Genomic DNA, 24,635 nt, shown 5'->3' on the forward strand with positions numbered 1-24,635 from the left:
TTTTGTGTACACATGATGACCACTCATTGGAACTTCTATACTGCTAAAGGTCACAGTGCCAGGCTCCTTGTGGTGCATCACTCCTGACTTTTCCAATTACAAACTAGCAATGGGACTTAATTTGTTATGGTGCCACAAATGATTCTAAGATGACCCACTTAAGAAAGGCAATAGGTTAGTAATTTTACAAGAGCACTTCAATCATAGGCATAGCAGATTTTTAAGGGAGTTTCCAGACTATTACCTCGCACAAAATATGTGAACTCTGGCTGATTACATGGTCATCGGTGGTACTTTTACTCATGCTAAAGTGTCTCGTGTGGTAGTAAAATGTCACATATAGGCACACTGTGATTGAAATGTCACATACAAAGGTTGACAGTCATGGTGCCATGGTAATGCAAACAAGAATATGGAGAGCTGGGGTAAAAGTTGAGCAGTGTTGGCTGTGAGTAAGGCAAACAGCTTGTTGGAAGCATCCTACATTTAGACTTGACAGCATGACATACCTTACAGAGACAACCTGTGTTTAGCTCTCTTATGGTTCTTCAACCTGAAAGGTGATATTTAACTGTTCTGTGAGTCACAACAATATATCTGTTTACTGGTTACTGCTGGTGGCAGAGATTATTGGAAAATACAAATCGCACCATGGGCCGCAAAATATTCCAGAGAAAACAACTAAAACTAATATTTTTAGACCGTATCTGTAAATACTTTAAACCAGCAACCCCCCATTTTGTTAGTTCTGTTTTTTGGTGAGCGGGGGGATGTAAGACTGACCTCAGGAGTACTTCCATTTTTCTCTCTGAAAATAATTGGGATGAAACCTAGAAAGGTAGTATAATCATAGATTTTTAAGTTTTAAAACGTGCCTCTAGCTATAGTGGAGTGCCAACTACCCCAGTGCATAAGACCAAGTTACCAGCTGCAATGTCAAGAAAAGCTTTACCATAACAAAATGGTTCCCTAAAACTAATGAAAGAACTTGCATAGCAGCAAGTGTCCAAATACTAAAAAGCTATACATTTCCAGAACTCACTATGTACTATCAGTCAAAGAGCAAATAGTTCACATGCACATAAAATATTTTCTTTTTCGTCAACGATAAAGATAGATTAAATTGAGTTGTGATTTCCTTTTTTAATAATAATATAAATGCTAGCTATTTATTTTGCCTGCGCTTCAGATACTCGAATAATGGTTGTTATAATGTGTTTAACTTGTTTTGTAACATTTTAGCTGACTGTGATTGGAGTGCATGATAATGTGGTAATTTATTCCTGCCTCCTTCGCAAATAATAACTCATTGAATGACACAACTAAAAGGGTTCATATTTTTTTTTTAAAGTAAATTGGACACATCAACAAATGTTTTTTAATTAAATTTTTTATTGCAAATATATATGGTTGTCAAGTTTAAGTGGCAGCATGTTTTCTTCTTTTTTCCTCTTTTTAGTGGGATATGCATGTAATAAAAAAAATTAAAAGCGTAACAATCTTAACGGCTCACCAAGGCCAGACCTAACATACTGGCTTTACCAATGCTTGTTTTAATGTGCGTTGTTTATCTCATGCCTCATATATATATATATATATATATATATATATATACTGACGCAGATATGTTAATTAAAAATTATTAATGAGTGTTTATGCATTTTGAATAATATTAATAAAATGTAGAGAAAATTAATGTAGAATATTAATGTGCACATTTGAAAATGTGCCCACGAAGAGTGACTACCAACTTACATGAGTTATACTAAAATGATAAAAAATGCGTGAAATATTGAAAATGCGTAGTAAAAATGTAGTAATATGTCATATTGAGTTATATAACGTATGTTTTGCATTATATTGTAGAGTTAACTTAGCCAAAGTTGTGGCCTAATTTTGCCAGGCCTCATGCAGAAGCTGAATAATCGTGCAATGTATAAAGCTGATCTGTTGAACTGACCCTGAACCACTTTAATAAGGTCATGATCTTGAGAGCCTGATGCGTTGCGGATGGATTGATGAACGGAAGACGAAGACTAACTTTGTTGCTGATCCATATCGTGGATAGGTAGCTATGACAATGTGACTGATTGACCCTTTGTGCCTTTTCTTTCTAGGTCCCAACTGCGCTATTTATAGTTTCTCCTAGCTAGATGTTTTTCTATATTCATGTTCTAAACTGTTTTTCGCATGAAGTCCCACATGCCAATGCTAATATGGCTTAGGTAGGGTTCATATTCTGAGACGATGATATTTATGGTGACAAATGATTGATGGACTGATTTGCTGAACTATGCTATTCATGTTAACATATTCTTCTTTATTGGCTAATGTTGAGGCATTACAGCGCATGTTTTCTCAAGTACTGATAAGATGATGTTATTGGTGGACACTAATTAATCTTGAGAGAATTGAATAAAGTTTGAATTAATCTTATGACTTAGTATTGTAACTAATAGGGAAATAAAACTGATAAAACGTATATTTGAATTGTGGTTATTCATGAGATGTTGACACTATTCACTGATGATTAATGTTTTTGCTTATTGATTATTGATTTTTGTGTTGATTATTGCTGGTCATCGATTAGTACATGGCTAGGATACTGCATGCGAATCAAAAGGTTTATCGACCTATACGCGTCCTCTTGTATGTTTACTTATTAAGGACGCGCTAGTATATATATATATATATATATATATATATATATATATATATGTATACACTTTTTTTTTTTTTTTTTAGATTTTTTTAGTTTTTTTTTTTTTTAAATGAGTGGTGGCTCTTCCAAGCTCTACGTTCCCCATGCACTATGCTCTATTACTCATTGCATTTCTTAATTTTAAAACTAGGGGAAGACAAGTATTTGGAGTTGGTGGCAAAATCTCTGGTGACAAGGTGACAGAGATTTTAAATGTGCTCTTGTGTTTGCAACGGTTGGAGTGTCATTTAAACTGAACCCAAAGCCCTGCAGATCACGGTTTGCTGTTTCTTCATTCTGAACAGACATGCCACAGAAATGATCAAATAAGATAATGTAGGGGAGGGGAGGTCTGAAACGGATCTGAATCAAACCATCCTATCCTGAAAGGAACCGACCCTAAATATCACAGTCATAAAGATTTGGTTTTGCTGACAAATGCTGTACAATTGCAGTAATAAGCATTTTTTGCCTTTGTCTTTTGGCCTTTGGCTGTTAGGCAGGCATCTCAGTGAGTTTGCAAGACTCCAATAGAATGTGCTGTTCTGAGAAAAGAAAAAAATGCTGCACAAAGAAAATCCTAATTCCAGTTCACAGAATTATTGGCAGCAGAGGCTTATAAAATATACCCAGCAAATGGAAAGAAACACTGACATAATTATCTTTTAAGAACACATTATTTGTCTGTTTTATCCTTTAGGGTAAAGTGGGGGCTCTAGTCTAGCACATATAGCCTTCAGTTTTTCTTTCACCTCTACCTGGTCAGCTGCTTCATCACAAGAAAGGAACATTTTGATAATTAACAAATGGAGCAGATGGTTTTACTGTGCTGTTCGTGACGCCCTTGGTTGGTTTTGGCAGCACACAGATTAGGAACAGCTGCTTTCAACTAAATATAAGAAGCACTGTAAAATGTGTCCCACAGCTGTCTTAACGGTCCCTGACTAGGGATGCCACCTGACCAGTGTTTTACCGGCACGCCAGTATTTTAATGTCCTGACCGGTGCAAAAATAAGCAAAATCACAGAAAGCTGGCATTTGTTGTTGTTATCTGTATATATTTCAATCAGCAAATGTAAACATAAAGCACTTCAAAATGTGTTCTAAAGCTGTGTTAATGATCCATGACTAACAATTAAGGTAAACAAAGAAGTCATTTTGTTTTACAAAGGAATGCATATGATTTTGTTTAAAGTCCTATTTTGTATTATGCCCGGGTATTTGCAGACTCTTACAACAACATGGCCAGTAATTTTCTCTTGGAATGGTGGAAATCCTATCCCTAACTGATAATTAAAGTAAAATGTTGGCAGTGTGAAATGAGTAAAGGGTTACCACAGACCTGGATAACAAACATTTGTTATACAACACGAAGATGCCCTCTGGGATAAACATGTATTTTACAAAGGCACATATGTTATACTAGTACTGGCACGTACAGAAAAGTCTGCCAAAGGACCTCTTTCTGACTTGGAGTGTGTAGGAATGTCATTGATAAGATAAGAGTATGCTTCAAATACATATTTGAAATCAACCACTGAAGAATGGGATTGGGGTAAAACTTCTTCTGATAAATTAGTCACACAAGCCATACTGCAGAGGTGCCGACTTTGGAACTGATGACCAAGTTGATTCCGGGCATCTGCTCAACAGCCTATGATTTTATGACAAGGCCAGAGGCTCATATTATGCTTATCTTTTCCTGCATTTATTAAACAGTAGCCAAGATATGTAAAAACCAAGAAACCTTGGGAAAAAACGATAAACATTGCATCACAATAGAACAACCAATAGTACATTGTACACTATGATTATTATCCTGACTGAGAGCAATAAGTCCTCATTTCTTGCTGCTCGCTGTCAAGATTAGTACTCTGCTCAAAATGACTGTGATGTAATTTACATATTTAATACTGCCTTTATTGTGCTCTCTAATGCTGTTTTATTATTGCCAATTACTTTCCACTTGCCTCCACAAGCACACGCTCATCTTAACTTCGAACAGTAATTTTAAAGTCTTTCTTGCGCTCCCCTCGTGGTTTCATTCTCTGTCACCTCAGCTCAGAGCACACTTCTTCCACAAAGCGTGCTGCCTTTCTCCCCTCTTTGGAGCCTGTTTCTTCTCTGATGCCCGTCAGCTCCTCCTTACACCATTGCAGCCTTCCTCAAGCGGCTTCTAATGCTCGCTTCTAGCTGCCTCTACCAGGTAAGGTTTTTCCTCCCACTTTCAGTTCCGCCTCTTGCAACGCCTTTAGTCATCTCAAAACCTTCCCCTTCAAGGCTCTATCACCTTTAATTCCATTTTAAACCCTTATAATTTCCCCTTCCTGTTTTTTTTTTCCCCTTGGGGTAATTTTTCCACATTTCCTTTTTTTGCAACATGTCTGAGGATGAGGAATCTCAGACCAAGAAAGATATTTTAAAATCCTTTATCAAGGATTCAGTACAGCAGGCGGTTTCCTTTTCAGTGCTGGATGTCTCTGAGAAACTGGGAGCTTCTATCTCTAAAATGCTCAATAGTCCTCCTTAGTTACCCTCCAAGAAGGAATGAAACATGCTGTACCTCAGAATGTGCGCTCTAAAGGCATTTCTCAAAGACATGGCCCTCCCACCGAGAGGTTTCTTTTTCAGGGCCCCCTTCTCCCACCTAAATATCACCCAGTTCAGGACACTGACAATGATGATGACCTCAGTGACGTGAATGTGAATTGTGACAAACCTTATGATCCTTCATCAAATGGACCTCCGGAGAATAGGCATGAAGTTTCTCCTCGTGATAGTGGTGTCTCTCACCCACTGTCCAACCATCTAGAAGATCATTTAGGTGAACCTATGTTTGATCCTCTGTTAATTCATCATCCCAATTCCATTGAGTGGTTTCCATCTGAACTGGTTTCGGATTATATTTCATTTTACTTGCATTTGGTTCTAGGTAAATCCTCTAGAAGTAAATTAAGATCCTAATGCCCTGACCTTCCCTTTAAAATATAGTTGCTGATACCCCTGTCATAGATCCCAACATGTTATGGATTTGTACTAAATTTGGCAAGGATACCAAGAAGGAGTTGACAGGGCCTGGTCTAATTGCCAGGACCACAGTCTGGTCCTGGTTGGTCCCTTGACCAGGATTCTTGATTTAGGCAATCATATACGTTGACAAATTTGAGCCGGAGACCCTATTTAATTGGGACCAACATGCCAAATGTATATTGGGCAATGAGAATGCATTCATTTCCCAAGAAAGACGCAAGAGCCTTTTATTAAAAAATGATCGTAAGTTGAGTAGCTTGTCAGTCAGCGAAGAGGGTCAACAGGCCAATGGTCTACTTTTTGGAGACTCTTTTATCACGGAGATGGGAACGCATGTTTATACCTTCACTACAATGGACAAAGCCCAATTCTCCTTAAAAAAAATATTTTCCTCAAGGACTTTTGTAGGGCAGGCAAAGGAAGGCGTTGCTTTGCCGGCCGTTATCCCATAAGGGGTCAATCCTTCAACAGAGGCTCCTCCAACCAAGGGATCCAGCAGGACTACTATCAAGATTTCAAACCCCACTTCTACCCTCCCTGTTCCTGAGGATTCTGGAACAGGGAGTTCAGGAATAAGGGAGAACAATCATCAGGTGAGAATTTCCAATTCTGGCCTTCCTCCCGTAGGAGACAGATTAGATCTGTCTAAACGCTTGGTTGTCTCTCACATCAGATCCTTGGGTGATACAGACCATTCTGGGTTACTATACACAACTATATCAGATTCCAGTGCAACACCATCTGCCCAGCCCTCTACATGTTTTGCAGAAGCAGTTTCATCAAGTCCAAGAAGAAGTTCTGTTACTTCTTTCAAAACAAGCTATTGAACAAACCATGTTCGATCCTTCAGGTTTACGCACTACCATCATTTTGGTTCTAAAAAAAAAAAAACAGGAAGTATCATCCTGTCATCAACTTAAAAATTGTGAACACCTTTGTAGTTTATCATCATTTCAAGATGGAGACCATCCTCTATCTCATAGACGTTCTCTTTCAAGGCGACTGGTTAGTATGGCTGGGTCTTCAGGATGCTTATTTGACAGTTCCAGTTCACCCATCTTGCAGGAAGTATCTTAAGTTTCAATGGGGCCAATCCTTTTTCCGCTTCAAAACTCTACCTGTTGGCCTCTCATTAGCCCTTTCGTGTTTTATCAAGATTCTCAAACCAGTTGTGGCCTTTCTCAGAGTTCAGGAAGTCAGACTCATCGTATATCTTGATAATTTTCTGATCATGTTTCAATACAAGAAATGTCTCCTTTCTCATCTATGACTGAGTCAGGACCTTCTAATAAGACTATCCTCATCAACTTTCAAAAATCCACTCTCATTCCTTCAAAATGTCTGGAATTTCTAGGTTTTGTGATAGACACCTCACTTTTGATTCTCTTTGACTTCCTCAGCTAAAAGTCGCCTTAATAAAAAAGTAGATCTGTCACTTATTCTCCTTGTCCCATTTTACTCTCAGATCCCTGGCTCATTTGGTCGGTCTTCTGGCATCTTCCATTCAGGCCATGCTTCCCTGCCCTCTCCTTTACTGCACCTTGCAGAGGTTAAAGATTCAACATCTATGCAAGGGTTTGGCTTATTTCGAGCCAGTAGTCTAAGATTCATAGTCCAGAGAAGAACTCCTCTGGTGGCTATGTCACTTAGATGCTTGGAATGGGCGAACAATTTCTTTCTCTGCCGCCCCAGATCTTGTCTTAGAATCAGATGCAAGTCAGACAGGCTGGGGAACAAGATGCAGTCAACTCTTGACTGGAGGTATATGGTCTCTTCAGGAGTCATCCTTGCACATCAACTATTTAGAGATGTTTGCAGGTCCTTTGCCATCCAGCCATACAGACCTTTGTAAAAGACAGGTCAAAATGCACAATCCTCTTACAGATGGACAATCAGTCAGCGGTCAGATATATAAACCATCTAGGGGGTTCAAACCTTTAGCAACTCGCTCCAAAAGTCTTTGGGAATTCTGTCTTTAAAGCAACATCTCTGTGAAAGCAGAATATCTTATGGCAGACTTGAACATAGTAGCCAATTCGTTTTCCAGACATATGAAAGATTCAAGCGATTGGAGGCTTAATCCTTCAGTTTTCAAACGTCTTTCGTCAACTTTTGGCAATATGTTGATAGACCTCTTTCCATCCTGTCTCAACACTCAATTTTCATCCTTCCTCAACTGGAGACTAGACCCATTAGCTCTAGCCACAGCTGCATTTCTCCAAATTAGGCCTCAAACTCTTCTCTATGCCCCCCTTTCCTCTTCAGTGCCCGAGTCCTCACTCAGGTTGGCAGACAACAATCATCTTTAGTTCTGATCACTTCTTTTTGTCAGGATCAACCTTGGTTCCCAACGTTGTTGGAACTAACTTTGGACTCCCCTGTTTAGATTCCTCCCTTTCCTGACCTCCTTCTCAACCCTCAGGGAGTTTGTCACAAACTCATTCTGGTGGGCTCTCTTACCCTCTTTGCCTGAAGGATTTCAGGACTTCTTGGAGAACCCAGGAATTTTGGAGGAAGCTATCCTCTTCATTCAACCACCATGGTCCCCTGGCACAACATAAATCTACATCAGACTGGTTGGTCTGTGTAGATGGTGTATAGCAAGGAATTCAGGTCCACTTTCAGCAAATGTAACCTTTGTGTCGTGCCGCGAGCCAAACATTCGGCTCGGGCTGCGGTGCGTGGCATGGAGACGTGCCACGCCCCCAGCCTGCTGTGCACTCCACGAGGCCCCAAATTGGGCATGGGGCCTCGTTCCTACATAGCGCGACGCGCTTACAGGCAGGTCTAACCCTCCCCCACTCATCTGTTCTGGTTTTCTTCTTCTTTTTCTTCCTTTTTCATTGTGCCCCCCTCTATGTTTTTACTTTTTCCCATATTACCCCTCTCTTTCCAGCCTGCTTTAGTTCCCTACTCTATATGGCTCCTAGTCCATTATGTTCTATGTGTTTTTCCCTATCTAAGATGGTGTCCTTGCACTTCATGTGGGTCACTTCCTGTTTTTTGGTAAATAAGGGCTGTGCTTCTTTCTCTCCGTGCGCTGCAACACTTTCTGTTTGGATGGTGTCTTCACTCCTGCTTCCTTGTATTCGATACTGGTTCACGTCCGTTCCAGTGTTGTTTCCTGTGCTTTTTGCTCCTGTATTTACCTATTCATTTTGCTCCTGTTTCAGGAACTTTTCCTTTCTAGAGGTTTTTTCCCCTTTCAGGGTTTTTTTTCCCTCTGGCACTACTTCTGAAGGACACGGCCTGCCCTTGGCGTTTCCATTGCCTGCAGCACCGTGGCTACCAGAAAGAGTCGCCCCTACCTGGGCTAAGGCCGAACATTCAGGAACAAGATCCTCGCCACTCGTTCTGCGGACTCCAGGTTAAAGCAGCGCGTACACTTGGTGGTTAATTTTGCAGCTTCTTAGCATCCCAATGGAAAGCTTATCATACCATCATTACCTGCAGATCGGCTATCTCTGAGAAACACATCAGAGTAGATGAACACCTATTGGAAAACCTCCCTTGGTTTGTCTGTTAAAAGGAGTACGTTTTGCTAAGCCTCCTGTTAACAAATATAATACTCTGTGGAACGTTAATTTAGTTTTACATTTGTTTATCTTATGGCCAGACAACGCTGATCTTTCTCTTAAACAATTGTTTGCAAAATTAACCATGCTGTTGTGTTTGATTTATTTTATTCTTTCAAACATGTTTCTGATGGCAAAGCATTAGATGTGTCTTCCTTTCATTATTACTCTCAAGGTGTTTATTTTTAGGTTAATAGATGCACTAAAACTAACTTAATGTCAATACATTACCCTTTGTTCCCTTCTCAACACAAACTATGTGTTAGTAATTGTTTAAAAACGTACATTTCACGAACAAGAGATCTGAGAACATTCTCTATGTCCCAACTTTTCATTTCCTTTAAATAAAAATAAAAAAATCTGTCTGTGCTTCTTCCCTGGCCCATTGGGTTAGATGGATCATGTCTTTGGCTGGCATTAACACCGATTCCTTTGGTGCCCATTCAGCCAGGAGGTCTATTGCCTCGACGACTGTATGGCCGGGTGCAGGTCTACATGATATTCTCACATCTGCAGATTGGTCAAACGTTGATACGGTCAGAACTTTCTACTGTAAACCAATTGCTCATCCATCTTAATCTGTAGTATCAGTGCTTTAAACAAACATAATATGAGCTTCCGGTCTTGTAATAATATTGAGATTTTCTTAGCCTTGGTGTCAGAAAGGCTAGATTTTATTAAAGAGACAGAGGCGAGTATTATCCCACCACTGTTTTTATTTTTCTGCAGTTCCAGTACCTTCAACAAGTACTGCTGTGTCAAACTAGCTGGGCTGGAATCATAGCTGCCTAGATTTCAGATTGCTCATGTGCGCAATTTTCATAATTTCAGTGTAATTATGAGTAACATTCAACAACTATGAGTGACACTTTCTTGTGTGCAAAATCAAGCAATGAAGATGAAGGAAACATACAAATATGAGAAATTACACCCATTTGAGTAATGAGGCACTCTAAAAATATCTTAAAACTGCTGCAAAGCACCAGAAATGAAATGGCACCTCAATGCCTGCTCTGTCTGGCCTTGAGATACTGCAGGAAACAGTGGGGCAAGCGTTTTGACAGAAAATGGACTATCCATAAGTGCAAACATTGACTCATTCAAGGGAAAACAATATACTCTGAGAATCTATTGAGGTTCAATAATTCATTCAAAGAAGGCAAGTCAGAAATAAGTTACTTATAAAAAAATATATTGACAGCCAATTAGACCTAAAAACACAAACTTTACATGTAGATTGGTGATTCAGGCAAATATTCTCTATTTATTTCCTCTTATCTATGGAAAGAGATGGGAGTTTTCATAAATTAAAAATAGAGAAATAATTACAAAACAAGGAAATTGTATGTTAAAAACAAAGAACCCTATTTCAGTCAATGTAGGAAGAAAGTACAAAATTAAAACAGACTTATTTTTCTTTCAAGAGACACAATTTAAGTCTATGCCACAGGGAAGCAGGGTTTGAAAAGCAATTAAAAATGATGCACACTGTCAGAGTATACTACCGAAAACTCTGAGTTACTTTGCAGACATAAAATTTGATTTGCAGAAATAACAGAATTTAATTGGAAATGACAGATACAAAATGACGATTCAAAAACATCACAAAGCCTTAGCATATGTGCTACTCCTTATATCCAGCAGGTGGCAGCAAAGTATGGAGATGAAAGCACTATATTCTTGCTTAGTTCACCCAGGCTCAGCGCGTAAAGGTGGCCAAGGTGCTAAAAATGAGTGACAATGCATTTTAGGGCCAAATGTATCAAACCATTTTGCATTCGCAAACGGTGCGAATCGCAGAATTCGGCCGTTTGCGCATGCAAAAACGTGGTCTGCACTGCATGAAAGGCATTCGCAGGCCAAAAACAAGGAATCGCAAAATTAGCTAATTTTTGCGAAGCGACATGGTTTTACGTGTCGCATTTTGCGTCTCGCAATTTGTGACATGAAATACCGAATCGCTATTAGCATTTCGCAAATTGCTAGTCGGAATACAGACTCGCAAATACAGATTCAGTATTTCACGTCAGAAATTGCGAGATGCAAAATCCGACACGCAAAACCATGTTGCAATTCGATGCATAAAAAATTAGCAAATTGCGAATTTTCACAGAATGGCCTTTTGCACATGCAAATTACCACGGAGTGAAACCAGGTGGTAACCAGGTGCAACCTATATAAAGAGGCCCAGAATGCCTCAGACTCTTTTCCACAATGGTTGCACTCTACGTCATGGCGAGGAGAATTAGGATCTTGGCAGGTTTGAGGAGAGGGAGGAGGAGACAGGAACGCATTTTCAGAGGGTGCATTACCCTTTTTGACCAGACTGAGGAGGAGATATATGATAAGTGCAGGTTGAACTCAGCCATGATACTTGACCTGATAGCTGAGCTACAACCCATACTGCAGCGCACAACACATAGGACTAATAGCATACCCACCCATGTGCAGGTATTATGCTCCCTGCACCTACTTGCCTCAGGGAGCTGTCAAGAGGTCATAGCAGCAGCTTGAGGAGCATCACAGAGTGTCCTCTCTAGATTTTTCAACGCCATGCTGAGTAGGATACACCAGTACATCAGATTCCCCCACACCCCACAGGAAATACAGCAGACAAAAATCGATTTCTACCAGATAGCACAGTTCCCCCACGTCCTAGGTGCCATGGATGGGACACATGTTGCAATCTGTCCACCATCGGCCACAGAGTATGTGTACCGCAATCGTAAATACCAACATTCCATGAATATACAGGTGATATGCAATGCCTCCTATATCATAACTGGTCTCGTGGCCAGGTACCCAGAGAGCACACATGATTCATACATCTTTCGCCACAGCAGGATTCACACAAGACTGCTAGATGGGGAGTTTGGTGAAGGATATCTACTAGGTATTGTTCCTCTATACACTGGTGCATTGATGGCGTTGTGACGTCAGATGGCTCACTTATTCAACATACCCTCTGTTCCTTCCAGGACACAGTGCCTACGCAGTGTGCACCTAGATGATGACGCCCTACCTAAATCCTACAGCACCAGCAGAACGGAGATACAATTCAGTACACAGGGCAACCCGCAATGTGGTGGAGCGCACCTTTGGCCTGCTGAAGAGTTGCTTCTGGTGCATCCACAAAAGTGGAGGGGCACTACAGTACAGCCCGGACACGACCTGTAGAATAGTGGCCACATGTGTGATCCTGCACATTATAGCTACAAGCAGGGGCATACCTGTGGAAATATCTGATTCAGACTCTGATGAGGATGATGATCCCATACTCCCCTACAGCCAACACACAGGACCAGAGGGCAGGCAAAGGCGTGCTGAAATCACGCACAACCATTTCAGATGTAAGTAATAACAACACAACTTCACTGACGTGTTCTGGTAGTTAGTACCTTTATTACCTTAACTTCAGGTAACATAAGTGTCACTAGCAATCAAAAATAAACATGTGTCATAAAAGAACCATTAACAGTGTCTCACTATTGTATTCATAGTTCACTGTGAAACAAAATATGTTGTCAGTCCCCTGTGTCCATTACAGTCACTGTTTACGGCCACGCAATCCACTCGAATGCGCAGTGGCCTCACCGGCACCTCTGGTATCTGCCTCAGTGGCAGTACTGTGCCTGGCACTGCGACGCCTAGGATCTGTCGTGGGCACTGCAAGGCTGCTGAGGCTAGATGAGTCCTCAGTCTCCCCTAGTCCAAGTTCACTGGGTGTAGCAGAGCGGTTACCCAGCATAGTATCCAGAACATTTGTTATCTGGACCAGTCCCTGGGCTACATCCCGACTGCTGTGTGCTGCCTCCACCTGTGCGGCCACAGCACGCCGCAATATGAGGGCCGTAGATGTTGCAAGGTGATTGACAGATCTACAGAATACACTAAACATTCCCATAAATCGCCTCTCATGCCTGCGGTGGCTGACTCTCTCATGCCTTATCTCTGTACAGAGTTCATTCACTGCATTGGTCAGTTCCCTGGTGTTCTCCGCAGCTGTGATCTGTCCCTCATGCAGCTTGCTAATGTTTGAGTTAAGGCACTCCAACTGCCTATGCGGCCCCCCATGTTGGCATTGTGTGCCTGCATCTGCCTATGCATTGCCCTCATGTTCTTATTTTGCAGGAGCTGCACTTTAAGCACAGAGGATTCCAGGCCACTGACGAATGATGGGCCCTCACCCACTTCCACGTGCTGTGTGACTGCATACTGAGGGGTGTTGAGTGACGCTGGGGCTGGGACTCCTGCCTTACGGTGGATATGGCTTCTGGGGATGGAGTGTGGCCTTCATCCCGCATGTCGTGCGAGTCCTGGCTCAAATCTGGGAGAGGTACAGCCCTTGCCCTGTGTCTGATTGGCGCAATATTCACTGACTCGCTGGTGTTGGAGTCTGATGGAGCCTGAGTTTCAGCATCCCCCACAACGGCTCATGCTGATGCTGCTGGGCCTGCGCCATCTGCAACGACAATGTGCAGCATGTCATTTATGTATGTATCACTAAATGTTGCACAATGGTAATAAATGTACAGTTACATCATATCACTTTGTAGTTGGTTTTGTGTTCTTCTGGGTGTCGCTCTACTTAATTACATTCTATGTGCTACTTTCAGCTCTGGGTTGTGAACTAAAACTCCCATAATGCATTGTTGTGCCACTTCTAAGATGTGGAATGGACTAGTTTTCACATTGCTTTGCACTAATTGCTAATTCCTAAGGGGCATTTATACATACACATATGGGGTTACATTTATTATTGCACTTACCTTTAGTAGTGCTTGGTGTGCCGGATGTGTCTATGTCAGTGACCCCACTGGGTGGATGGTCTGCCTGCTGTGCTCCTTGCCTCCTGCAGTCTTCTGGCCACCCTCTCCTTGGCACAGGAACGCAGGTTGTACCACCTCTTTACAATCTCCTCCACTGAGCCCTGCGCAACCCCCACTGCGCAGATTTTGGTTTGTATGTCCGCTCAGAGTTTGCGCTTCTCACTCTCTGGGACCTGGAGTGAGCTCTTCCCAAAAAGCCAGTCATGGCTCCTCACCACCTCCTCAGTGAGCACCTCCAGTTCCTGCTCACTGAACTTCAGTTTTCTCTTCCTCTCTCCCTTCTCCTTTCTATTAGCAGAATTGGCCATGGTGCTGTACTGTCTTGGCTTGCTCAAAGACTTGCTCCCTGGGGCTGGGCTGTGTCTCTCTCACTGCTCCTTTGGGTGTGGCACCTGCAAACTGCCTGGGATGATTCACTTCCTGCTTGTGATGTCACCAGGCTGTACCAGGTGTGCGTTTTCGCAATTTGCGATTTTCAAATACCGAATCGCAAATTTTTTAGCGATTCGGTACTTGGACTTCGCAAATTGCATTAGCGATTTTTAAGAAATCGCTATTTCCGAATCACAATTTTGTTACATTGCATTTTGCGACTCAGAAATAGCGATTTCTTAGAAATCGCTATTTGCGATTCACATTGGAATTTTTTCATACATCTGGCCCATAATGCAGTGATGTGTACCACCACATTAAAATACGTTAGTCTAATGCCTGATGCGTGGTGTTTGACAGGGCTGAGGAATTTTTCCTTTTTTGGCTTCCTCTTTGTGGAGTTTTTTTTACCTATGCCATCCTTTTAGAACGGGATTCCACTGCTCTTCATGGATTTTTTCAAAGATTTGGGGTCTGCAATACTAACATTTGCTTCTAATCTGTTGTTACTTTTTGGAACTCATCTTGATTGACTCTCGCAAGAAAAGAGGACTTGTTGCTCTCAGTCAGGATAATTATCATAGTGGTATCCTATTGGTTGTTCTACTGTGATGCAATGTTGTGATGCAATGCATGTGTGTGTTTTACCCCCCCCCAGGGTTTCTGGTTAATGTAGTTTTTACTTGTCTTTGCCACTGTTTAATAAATGCATAATACTCACTTCCATGTCTTTAATATAATGAAAAAAATCCTAGCTAACAAGAAGGAAAGTTTCAATTCTATTAAGGACACAAAGGCGAGGATTATGCATAACTGTCTTCACTTTATTACAAATGCAGATTCAAAGAACAAAGAAAAAAACTCAATAGAGACTACTTGTCCCACAAGGCTCATGGTATCAGAGTCCAACCATAGTCCAATCATAGTACAGTCCAACATATAAATACATGTGACGTCCCTTCATGTTCCTCTTCTTCACTTGAGGAAGTTAATGTTGACGGTAATTCTAATACAGGCCTTAGTTGTTGCCTTCGTAGATTGAAATGTATAAACCATGTTATCTAGTCCTTTAAATAATAGGTTATATTACAATAAAGATCAGAATAATGAAAGAGAAATATTTATTTCTTCTAAGATATTAGAACATATGCATGTAAATGAACCTTTAAGTTTGTGAGTATATGGTGCCAGTATAATTTAATTACTCACTGGAAATAACAGGTATATTCGTCCGTAAGAAGGGAGAGGCTCTTTATGAAGAAAAAGTGCTTGAGTGGGATAATCCTCGCCTCTGTGTCCTTAATGCAATTGAAACTTTCCATCTCGTTAGCTAGGAAATTTTTCATTCTGTGTCAGGACCTGAGGTGAGGATTACGCATGTTTAAAGCATACTGACAACCAGAGCCACGGCTTCTAATATTGGTTTAAAACAGAAATTTTTGAAAGTAGATTCTGATGACCAATCTGCTGAATTCATGATGTCCTCAAGTCTACCACCTACCTGGATGGCTTTAGATACCATTGCTTCTCTTGTGAATGTGCTCCAAACCTATGAATGTCAATACCTGCCTCTGTCAAGATCCATCAAACCCATCTAGCAATAGAAGGAGATTAGACTGCTCTTAATAGTTTTTGTAAGGCAACGAGAAGTTGATTCTCACCTGCAGGTGTGATTTCCAATGCCATGTCTTTGTATGCCTTGATACATCTGATTACACATAATTTAGGATAGTCTGGGAAAAAAAGGATAAGATAATAACCTGATATTAGTTTTGGTCATCCTGCAAAATAGTGAAAGTAACACCTTCTGAAGTGAAGACTGTAGCTGACACATCGAGGGCTCTAACATCTGAAACTCTTTTCCAGGATATAAGGCATAAAAGGATAGCTAATTTAGCTGATAGTTATTTTTGAGAAGTGATTATCTTGCCATTGAGAGAGAAAGTGTAAAACTACGTTAACGTCCCAAAGTCCTAAATATATCTAGATTCTAGGGGTTTAGAAAGGCATGTGCCTTTCATTAATTTACATACCCATGGACGCAATTTGACGTCTTACCTGAGATGCTACTCTGGGAATCATTATAAACGGGAGAAATGCATATGGAAGATCCGTTGACCAATCTTGGAGAAAGGCATCTACTACAATCACTTCCAGGTCTGGTCTCCAGCTAACATATCTTGTCAGTTGGTGATTCAGTTGAGAAGCAAAAAGATTTAGATTGCAAGGACCCCATCTTTCCATCAGGGCTAGAACATTTTTCCGATCCAGCTTCCAGTCTGTGCTGTCTGTAATGTTCCTGGAGTTCCAGTCTGCCACAAAGGTTTTGATTCCTGGAAGATATTCTGCAGTTACAGAGATCTGTTTCTGAAGGCAATAATGCCAGAATTCCTTTGCTAGTTCTAAGAGGGCTTTCAATTGAGTGCCCCCCAGGTGATTGATGTACTGGACTGCTGATATGTTGTCCATTCTCCGGAGAATGGAGCAGTACACTTTGTCCTTGGTGAGAGATTTGATTGCAAATGATCATGTCAGGAATTCCAGGCAATTGATTTGGAGAGAGAGTTTTTCCTCTGTCCATCTGCCTCCTATGGACATCTCCCTGCATCATGTTCCCCCATCCCACAGACGACTGGCATCTGATTCTATTATCATGTCTTGTGATGTGCTGAATATTGCTGTACCTTTCCAAGCTTCCATGTGGTCTATCCACCACCGGAGTTCCGGCTTGGCTTCCGGAGATAAGGAGATTATTTCTGAGTAAGTTAACCCCTTTCGGAGATAAGAAGCTTGTAGTCTCTGTAATGCATGGTAATGAAGGGGACATGGGAGGATGGCCTGAATTGACAAGAAAAGAAGCCCCACTATCCTGGCCCATTAGTGGTGCGATATCCTGATCCTTCTGAGAACCTTTTTGAGTTCTTTCTGAATCTTGGAAATTTTTGATAATGGAAGGCTAAGTAATGCTGTGACTGAGTATATGAGGAATATCAGAAATACAATCTGTTGGGTTGGAATGAATTCTGACTTCGATTTGTTGATCACAAAGCCGAGATTTTGAAAGAGCGCAATAGTTGTGTTCAGATTAAATTTGAGCTGAACTAGGGATTGATCCATCAGGAGAATGTCGTCCACTGAAATAATCATCCTTATTCCCCTGGTACAAAGAAATTCTACTACTAGATGCAGGAGTTTGGTGAAACGCCAAAGAGCTGAGGATACACCGAAAGGGAGAGCTCTGAATTTGTATATTTGAACTTTGCATGCAAACTGAGATATGCATCTTTGACATCCAAACTTTTGGGAGTAGGATGACTCCCAATAGATGAATACCTTCTATCTTGAAGTGACAATAAAGTATCCATTTAATGAACTCTTTCAAGTTTATGACAGGGTAAAAGTCCTTGTCTTTTTTCTCAACTAGAAATATATTGCTCAAAAAGTCGTATTGGTGAAGTACCGACCTGCAAATGGCTCTTTTCTGTAGAAGATCCTCCGCTTCTAAATTTATAAGATTCATCTCCTGTGCTGAGAATAAAAAGGTCTGGTTTGGGTTTGTTGGATTGGAGATCCAGAGAACACTTTGTGAAAACCCCAAACTGATTGAAGGATCCAAGGGTCCTTTGATATCATTTCCCAGTTGTGGGCAAATCCCCAAAGCCTTCTCCCAAGGTTTTGAGGGGAAGAATGGATAATGCTTACCAGAATGTCCTTCTGGTGTGATAGCTCCTCCTCTGATGCAGTTGTTTCTGGCTCTGACGGAACCTTGAGAGGGATAGAAGGTTCCATGACAAATGTCATTCCAGCCATTGTTCCTTTTTGGGTATCCTCTAGAGGGGTCTTGGTGATAAAAACAGCCAGAGGAGCGACCCCTTCCTCGTCCAGCCCTAGCAAAAACCTTAGCAGGGAAAACTTTATAGAAGTTTGGGCCTTGTCTAAGGCAGAGAAGGCTGCAACGAACTTCCCTAGCTCTTTAACAAAGAATTTACCAAAAATATTGCCCTGGGCTTTAGCCCCCGCCTCTAAAGTTGCCAGTTCCCCAAGTTTGGGGTCTATTTTAATGAGTAGGGATCTCCTGTGTTCTGCCGCTAAAGCGCAGTTTGCATTCCCCAAGAGGCACATGGCTCTCTGTGCCCAACCGGCGATAATGTCAACCGATAAAATTATTCCAGTTTGTTTAGCCTGCTCAGCTAACTGGATGATCTGTGTTAGAGGGCCAACAACATCTAGGAGTTTATCCGGGCATCTCCTCCAGGATCTCTCAATTCCTTTTTTTGGGTCTTGAATATATTTGCTAAAAAAGGTACATAGCTTTAGATCAATGTCGCGAGTAATTGCTACTTTGCCAGGAAGGGAAGGCCTGGGACATTCTGCCCTAAGTTTTGCCCTGACATCTTTTTCTAAGGGCTGGCGTTTTTTATTGGCCACATGGTCAGCTACTTTAGGTTCAGGGACCCATTCAGAGTATCTGGGGTGATAAATGTCTGAAGGGTTAAACATGTCAGAGTCTTTCTCTGGATAATCAGGGGAAACAGTTCTAGGATGTCAGGGTCTACCTATTTCTTTGTCCTCATCTGAGGGATTTTTGGCATCCGATACACCCTCCCCTCCATGGGGGACCCTAAAGAAAGGGTCTGCATTTTTTGCAACAAAGTCACTCATTTCTCCAGGTTGATCTTCCTCCCAGTAGGGCAAGTGTTTAAGCATGTGTGCACTTTTATGGAAGGTTTCGGTAAGTTTATCGAAACCTTCTACGTGCCCCATGTCATGCTTAGTGGCCTTCTTTCCCCCTGATTTAATACCACTAAGACCCAGTTTGGGTGGAACTGTATCACTAAAAACCCCTGGAATGCTCTTAGCGAGCTTATCAACTTGTTCCCGAAGAGCTGCCAGAGCATTAGAAATGGCGATGGTGAGGGCTTGATTCACCTCTGGGGAAAGACGTTGAGGATGCCACTCCTGTTCTGCATCCTGAAAGGATGCATTTTCGTTACCAATATTATGGTCCATTATGAGGGTGAGAGCACAAAACTAATAACTATAATTTAAAAAATAATAATAATAATATATATCATATATTTGTTAATTTGAGAAAAGTAATATATTTTACAATTTTTTTAACATAATACAAATTTTCACCCAATTTATACATATGGGTAGCCACTCGCTGGTGCTCTTAAAATAAATTTAATGAGAACAAAACAAATATATAAAACACCACTAGGTGGTGATATTTCATTAAAAATACACCGAATGGTGTTGAAAGCGAGGGTTGGTTTGGGAATTTGAAAAGCGTCTGAAAGGAATTCATAGAATTTCCTGACAGGCTTCCCCTGAAACACACGTAGGAATCAGCTGAAGCGCTCCCAGCAAGCCACTTCAGAGGCTGCTGACGCGCCTGACAGACCTATGAGAACATATAAGCGTTCGGGCAAGAAGCCTACTGCGGTATTAAGAGAAATTTAATATAATTATAAAAAACAGTATACAATACTAACAAAAGCGTTTTTACAGTTAAGAGAATGTTGCAAAAAGGGGGTTGCACTTGACTGACAAGCAGTGAAGAAAGAGGAACCGGATGGGACATCATATGTATTTATATGTTGGACTGTGCTATGATTGGACTATGGTTGGACTCTGATACCATGAGCCTCACTGGACATGTAGTCTTTATTGATTTTTTTTTCTTTATTCCCTGTATGTGCTGTGTATTAAAGTGAAGAAAGTTATGCATAATCCTCGCCTCCGGTCCTGACATAGAATCTAGCCTTTCTGACACCAAGGCTAGAAAAATCTAAATTCTAGGCAAATCACTTAGGTGGTCATTTAAACGTGGCGGTCCTACCACCAAACAGGCTGGCGGTGCAGACCTCCACATTATGAGTGTGGTGGGTTGGCCTGTGTGAACCCGCCAGATCTCCACTCATACCGCCATGGCAGTTAGATCCGCCGGCCCGGAGATGATCATCTCCGACCAGGCGGTCCACAGAAAACCGCCAGCGGTATTAGGAGCTGGCCTTCTGACATGGTTTCTGCGGCAGTAGCACAGCCACAAAAAGCATGGCAGAAAGGCTACCGGTAACAGGGAATTTCTTCCCTGTCACCAGTAGATGGCTCCCCCACCCCCTCCCACAGCAAGCACTAGGTCCCCCTTCCCCTGTTCCCCTCCCCTTTAGCTACATTGCCCCCCCCGCATACATGCACAGACACCTACACGCACCACGCATACACCCATTCACCGACACTTGCATCCACTCTTGCATTCACAACTACATCCATACACGCATTCACAACTACATCCATACATGCATTTACAACTACATCCATGCATACTCTCACACATACACACTTACATGCAGATACACACTCACTTCAACATTCAGACACAAATACAACCACACATTCACACATTAATGCTCAGACGCACACACAACACCCCACACCCTCCTGCCCTCTCTCCCCTGTTGGACGATCACCTTACCTGTTCCTGGGAAAAGGTTGTCCGGCAGAGAACGGGACGGGGTGCTTCCACTGCTGGCAGCGCCCCGCCAGCAGGACACCGCCAGGCAATATTATGACCCATAATATGGCAGGAGGCGTTCTACTGGCAAGGCGGGCAAATGGTTCACCTGCCAGCACGACTACTGCTGGATTTCCGCCCAAGGTGGGGCAGAAATCCAGCAGTACAGGTAATATGGTGGGCAGGACACCACCAGCACTGGTGGTCTCATGGCGCCCGCGGTTTTGGCGGTCTTCATGGAGGACTGCCAAGTCAAATGAGGGCCTTACTCACCAATGGCTCACTCAGCTAATTATTCTCCCTACCGCGATTAAAAAAGAATACTGTTGACTTGAGTATAATAACAATATCACGTGTTCTTAAACGTACAGAGAGTACCGAGATGCCTTTCACTGAGTAGGTGTTAACAATGAGTTAAAGTATCTCTGATCTTGAACAAGTATTTCGCTGTGCATGTGTGCTTTAGCCAATCCCGTTTAAAGCCGTATACTGCTACCAGCAGCATTACCTGCTCATCTGCAAACCTACTTTTCCGCGTTTAAAAGTGAAGGACTGTTGAGTTATTTCGTCCGTCAGCATGGCGCCTAGTACCAGTACAGTAATCGAGAAAGTTAGCACTCTAGTTCCGTATGTTAACCAACGTAGTGTCAAGAAACGAATCGAGGCGGGGTCTGGAGCCGGGGCGAGGTTTGGAACGCAAACTAAGCAGCTAGACACGTGTGAGAGCGGCGCGCTCTGTGAATCCTGCAGAAGAGCGCTCTCTTGGCATAGTTGTGGTGCACGGAGTGTTTGGAAAGATGGCAGACGACCTGCACGAGCAGTGGTGGGAAGAGGAGAAGGAGGTCACCGGCGAGGCAGCATCAGGTACTCGAAAACGGCACTGATGTGAGGCATGTGCCTTGCATATTCTGTAAACGCCGGTCTCTCCCAGTTTGAATGAAAGGTCATGTATTCCACCGTTTCCAGTAGATCCTTAGTGTACAGGGAAAACTTAAGAAAGTCAGACACTTTGATAAAACATCAATAAGCGAGCAAAAGACGTGGTAATTTACCAGTACCTATAAGGGTGACTGTTAACGCGTTCTTGTTACGCCCCTTCACTTCTTGCAACAGGCAACGCCATTCTGCAAAATACAAGGCTCAACTGTAAGTCTCAGCATTTTCAGTACTTTTTGCTGAAAAAACAGGACCTGCTAATTGCCAGCCTTGTGACAAGTGGTGGAGTGATAGGTATGCTGTGTTCAAAAAGCCTTATATACCTTTGCCTTTCACTAGTTCATTTGGTTTACGTTTGTGCAGTATTTTGAATTTGTGCTCAAATAGAACCGTTTTGTTATCTTGTGTTGAGCACGGTCAAGCAACGTGACAAATCACAGTTACACACGAGCGCCTTGCACTAGATTAAAAAATCACCCCCTCCAGAGCTCTCTCCATACCTAAAAGATTGCTGTTTGGAAATAAAATATGTGCTTTAAGAGATAACATGGAAGCCAGTGTAGATATTCCAGGTAGAGTTAAGGTGTATTAGTAGTTAACTTTTTTCAAGCATTCCATCACTAATTACTCATTTTTGATTTATGTCACAAAATCGCCAACAGAGTCAAATGTTTAGGTGTTGCAAACCAGACAGCACAAGCGATCTGGTTATGAAAGATCTGTTGTGGCCATGCCAAGAATGTACAGTGGCTTACAGCGCGCCCATTGCTTGCTATTATTTTACTTTATTACCACTTTTATTTGCTTGCTTCTTTTTCAGGCTTTCTTTTTCACATTTTGTTCATCTAGTGTTGACACCCAACAAGAGTATTTATTGGCTCTTTACCATGGTTTTGATTAGCTGACTTGTGTTGTTCCACTGCTCACTTTTAGAAAACAACTTTTCCTTTTGATAAGCCCTTGTTGGCGCGTCGGATCTTAATAAGTAAACTTACAAGGAGACCCTAATAGGTCGATGAACCTTTTGACTCGCTTCAAGGTTTTCCCATCATATATCCCGTTCATGCACAAATCAATAACCAATGATGATCAATAACCATGACCTTGCCAGCCATAAATAACCACTCCTTTATGTAAAAGTCAGACTATTTATTTCCCCATACTAACAATGCTAATGTCACGTAAGTCAATCTCAAAATCAAATGATAAACAAACAGAAACAACACTTGCTGACCAAAGTGGAGAAGGATTCGCAATCTAATCAAAGCTTGAGCTACTATACATTCTAAAGTTACAGTACAAATCAATAGTAAGAATAACTGCGCAAATGATATTAGATACACTAGATTCAGCAAAGAAAAGACATCAAATGTTATAACATGTAACAAACTTCATCATTGAAAACCCTAACATATATCAGAATAAAATAGCATGTTTGGGCTTCATGCAAAACAATTTAGTCAACACAAATTTGGCAAAACATCTAACTGAGGCTCTATCAAAATAGCGGTCGGTACCTAGAAACAAAAGCAAGTAGACATAGCAAACAACATCATAGTCAAAATACCTATCCTCAGTTTGGATCAGCAAGCTGTGACAGCCTTCGTCCTCAGGACATCAGTTTGATCAGCTAGGCATCAGGATTCAGCATCAAATTTCAGAAAAGGTAAAGTCTCATTAAGCAATAAAGTTAAGCATGTCTCTTCTCAAGACGGTTAAGAAAGTATTGTTTTTTCAGCAAGATAGAAAATGGGCAAATGGGCTGTCTTCCCTCCGTGCAGTCTGGCTAATTTAGATTTCCTAAAACGACTTCCCAAGTCCATATTGGTCAAGGGATTGCATGTTTGCATTTAGTCCAATGAAACTAGAACTCAAATCTACGTATCTACTAGTACATGATTCCCATGTCCATGATTGGCTCCTCTGGTCCCGCTCCTGTCATTCGGCTTGTCAGGTAACAATATTGTTGCAGCTTATACTTCAGTCACTATGGTCATTGTTCTCTCCTGGGAAAGTCAATCTCACTCACATCACATTAAACATTGTTGCATTGACAAATACATCATCTCCTAGCAAGTGGTTCTCATGAGAAAGACTTCAGCTACAAGCATTTGGTCAGCACAGTGGAAAATCACAATTCAATTCTTTAAGCATCCATTTTAAAAGTCGATTAAGAAATGCAGCTTGACATGAGGCTGGGCAACTTGGCCAAGACCTCGCTAAGTTAAGGCCTTAAAATTAATAAAGCTAATACATAATGCATAACCCTCAATATGACATATTACTACATTAATTCAACATAAGTTTATCATTTCATATTAATAAGCTATAAATAAGTACACTTTGTGAAGACTGGTGGCCACACTGGTGGACACGCCTTCAAATGCATGCATGATTTTTCCCTATGTTATTACATTATCTATGCAATTCCAACACTCAGAGTACATGAATAATCATTAATAATTTCATTCAAAACTTTTGTGTTCACACTCCATGAGACTGCATGTTTTTTCAGCTTCCTCCTGTGTTCCTCTCCTCTCTTCCCTTGCCAAATACCTGCCTCTTGCGCTTCCTAATGCTCACTCCCTCATGTGTTGCTCAGGCTGTGATGTCCTTTGTGTTCTATGCTGCTCTCTCTTTTTCCCTCTCTCTTGTGTGCCTCTACCCTGTAC

General features: G+C 41.6%; 1 protein-coding gene across 1 annotated transcript in view; it reads left to right on the forward strand.

The window, feature by feature from the left end:
* The first annotated feature begins 21,620 nt into the window (after window positions 1–21,620).
* CMSS1 (cms1 ribosomal small subunit homolog) overlaps window positions 21,621–24,635 on the forward strand; it is a 1,251,672-nt gene continuing 1,248,657 nt past the window's right edge. The window contains exon 1 of the mRNA XM_069204876.1: window positions 21,621–21,891. Coding sequence (XP_069060977.1) covers window positions 21,825–21,891 — 67 coding nt within the window. The 5' untranslated portion in view covers window positions 21,621–21,824. The remainder of the gene's footprint in view (window positions 21,892–24,635) is intronic.

This window comes from Pleurodeles waltl, chromosome 8 (genome assembly GCF_031143425.1).
Source record: "Pleurodeles waltl isolate 20211129_DDA chromosome 8, aPleWal1.hap1.20221129, whole genome shotgun sequence".
Taxonomy (NCBI): domain Eukaryota; kingdom Metazoa; phylum Chordata; class Amphibia; order Caudata; family Salamandridae; genus Pleurodeles; species Pleurodeles waltl.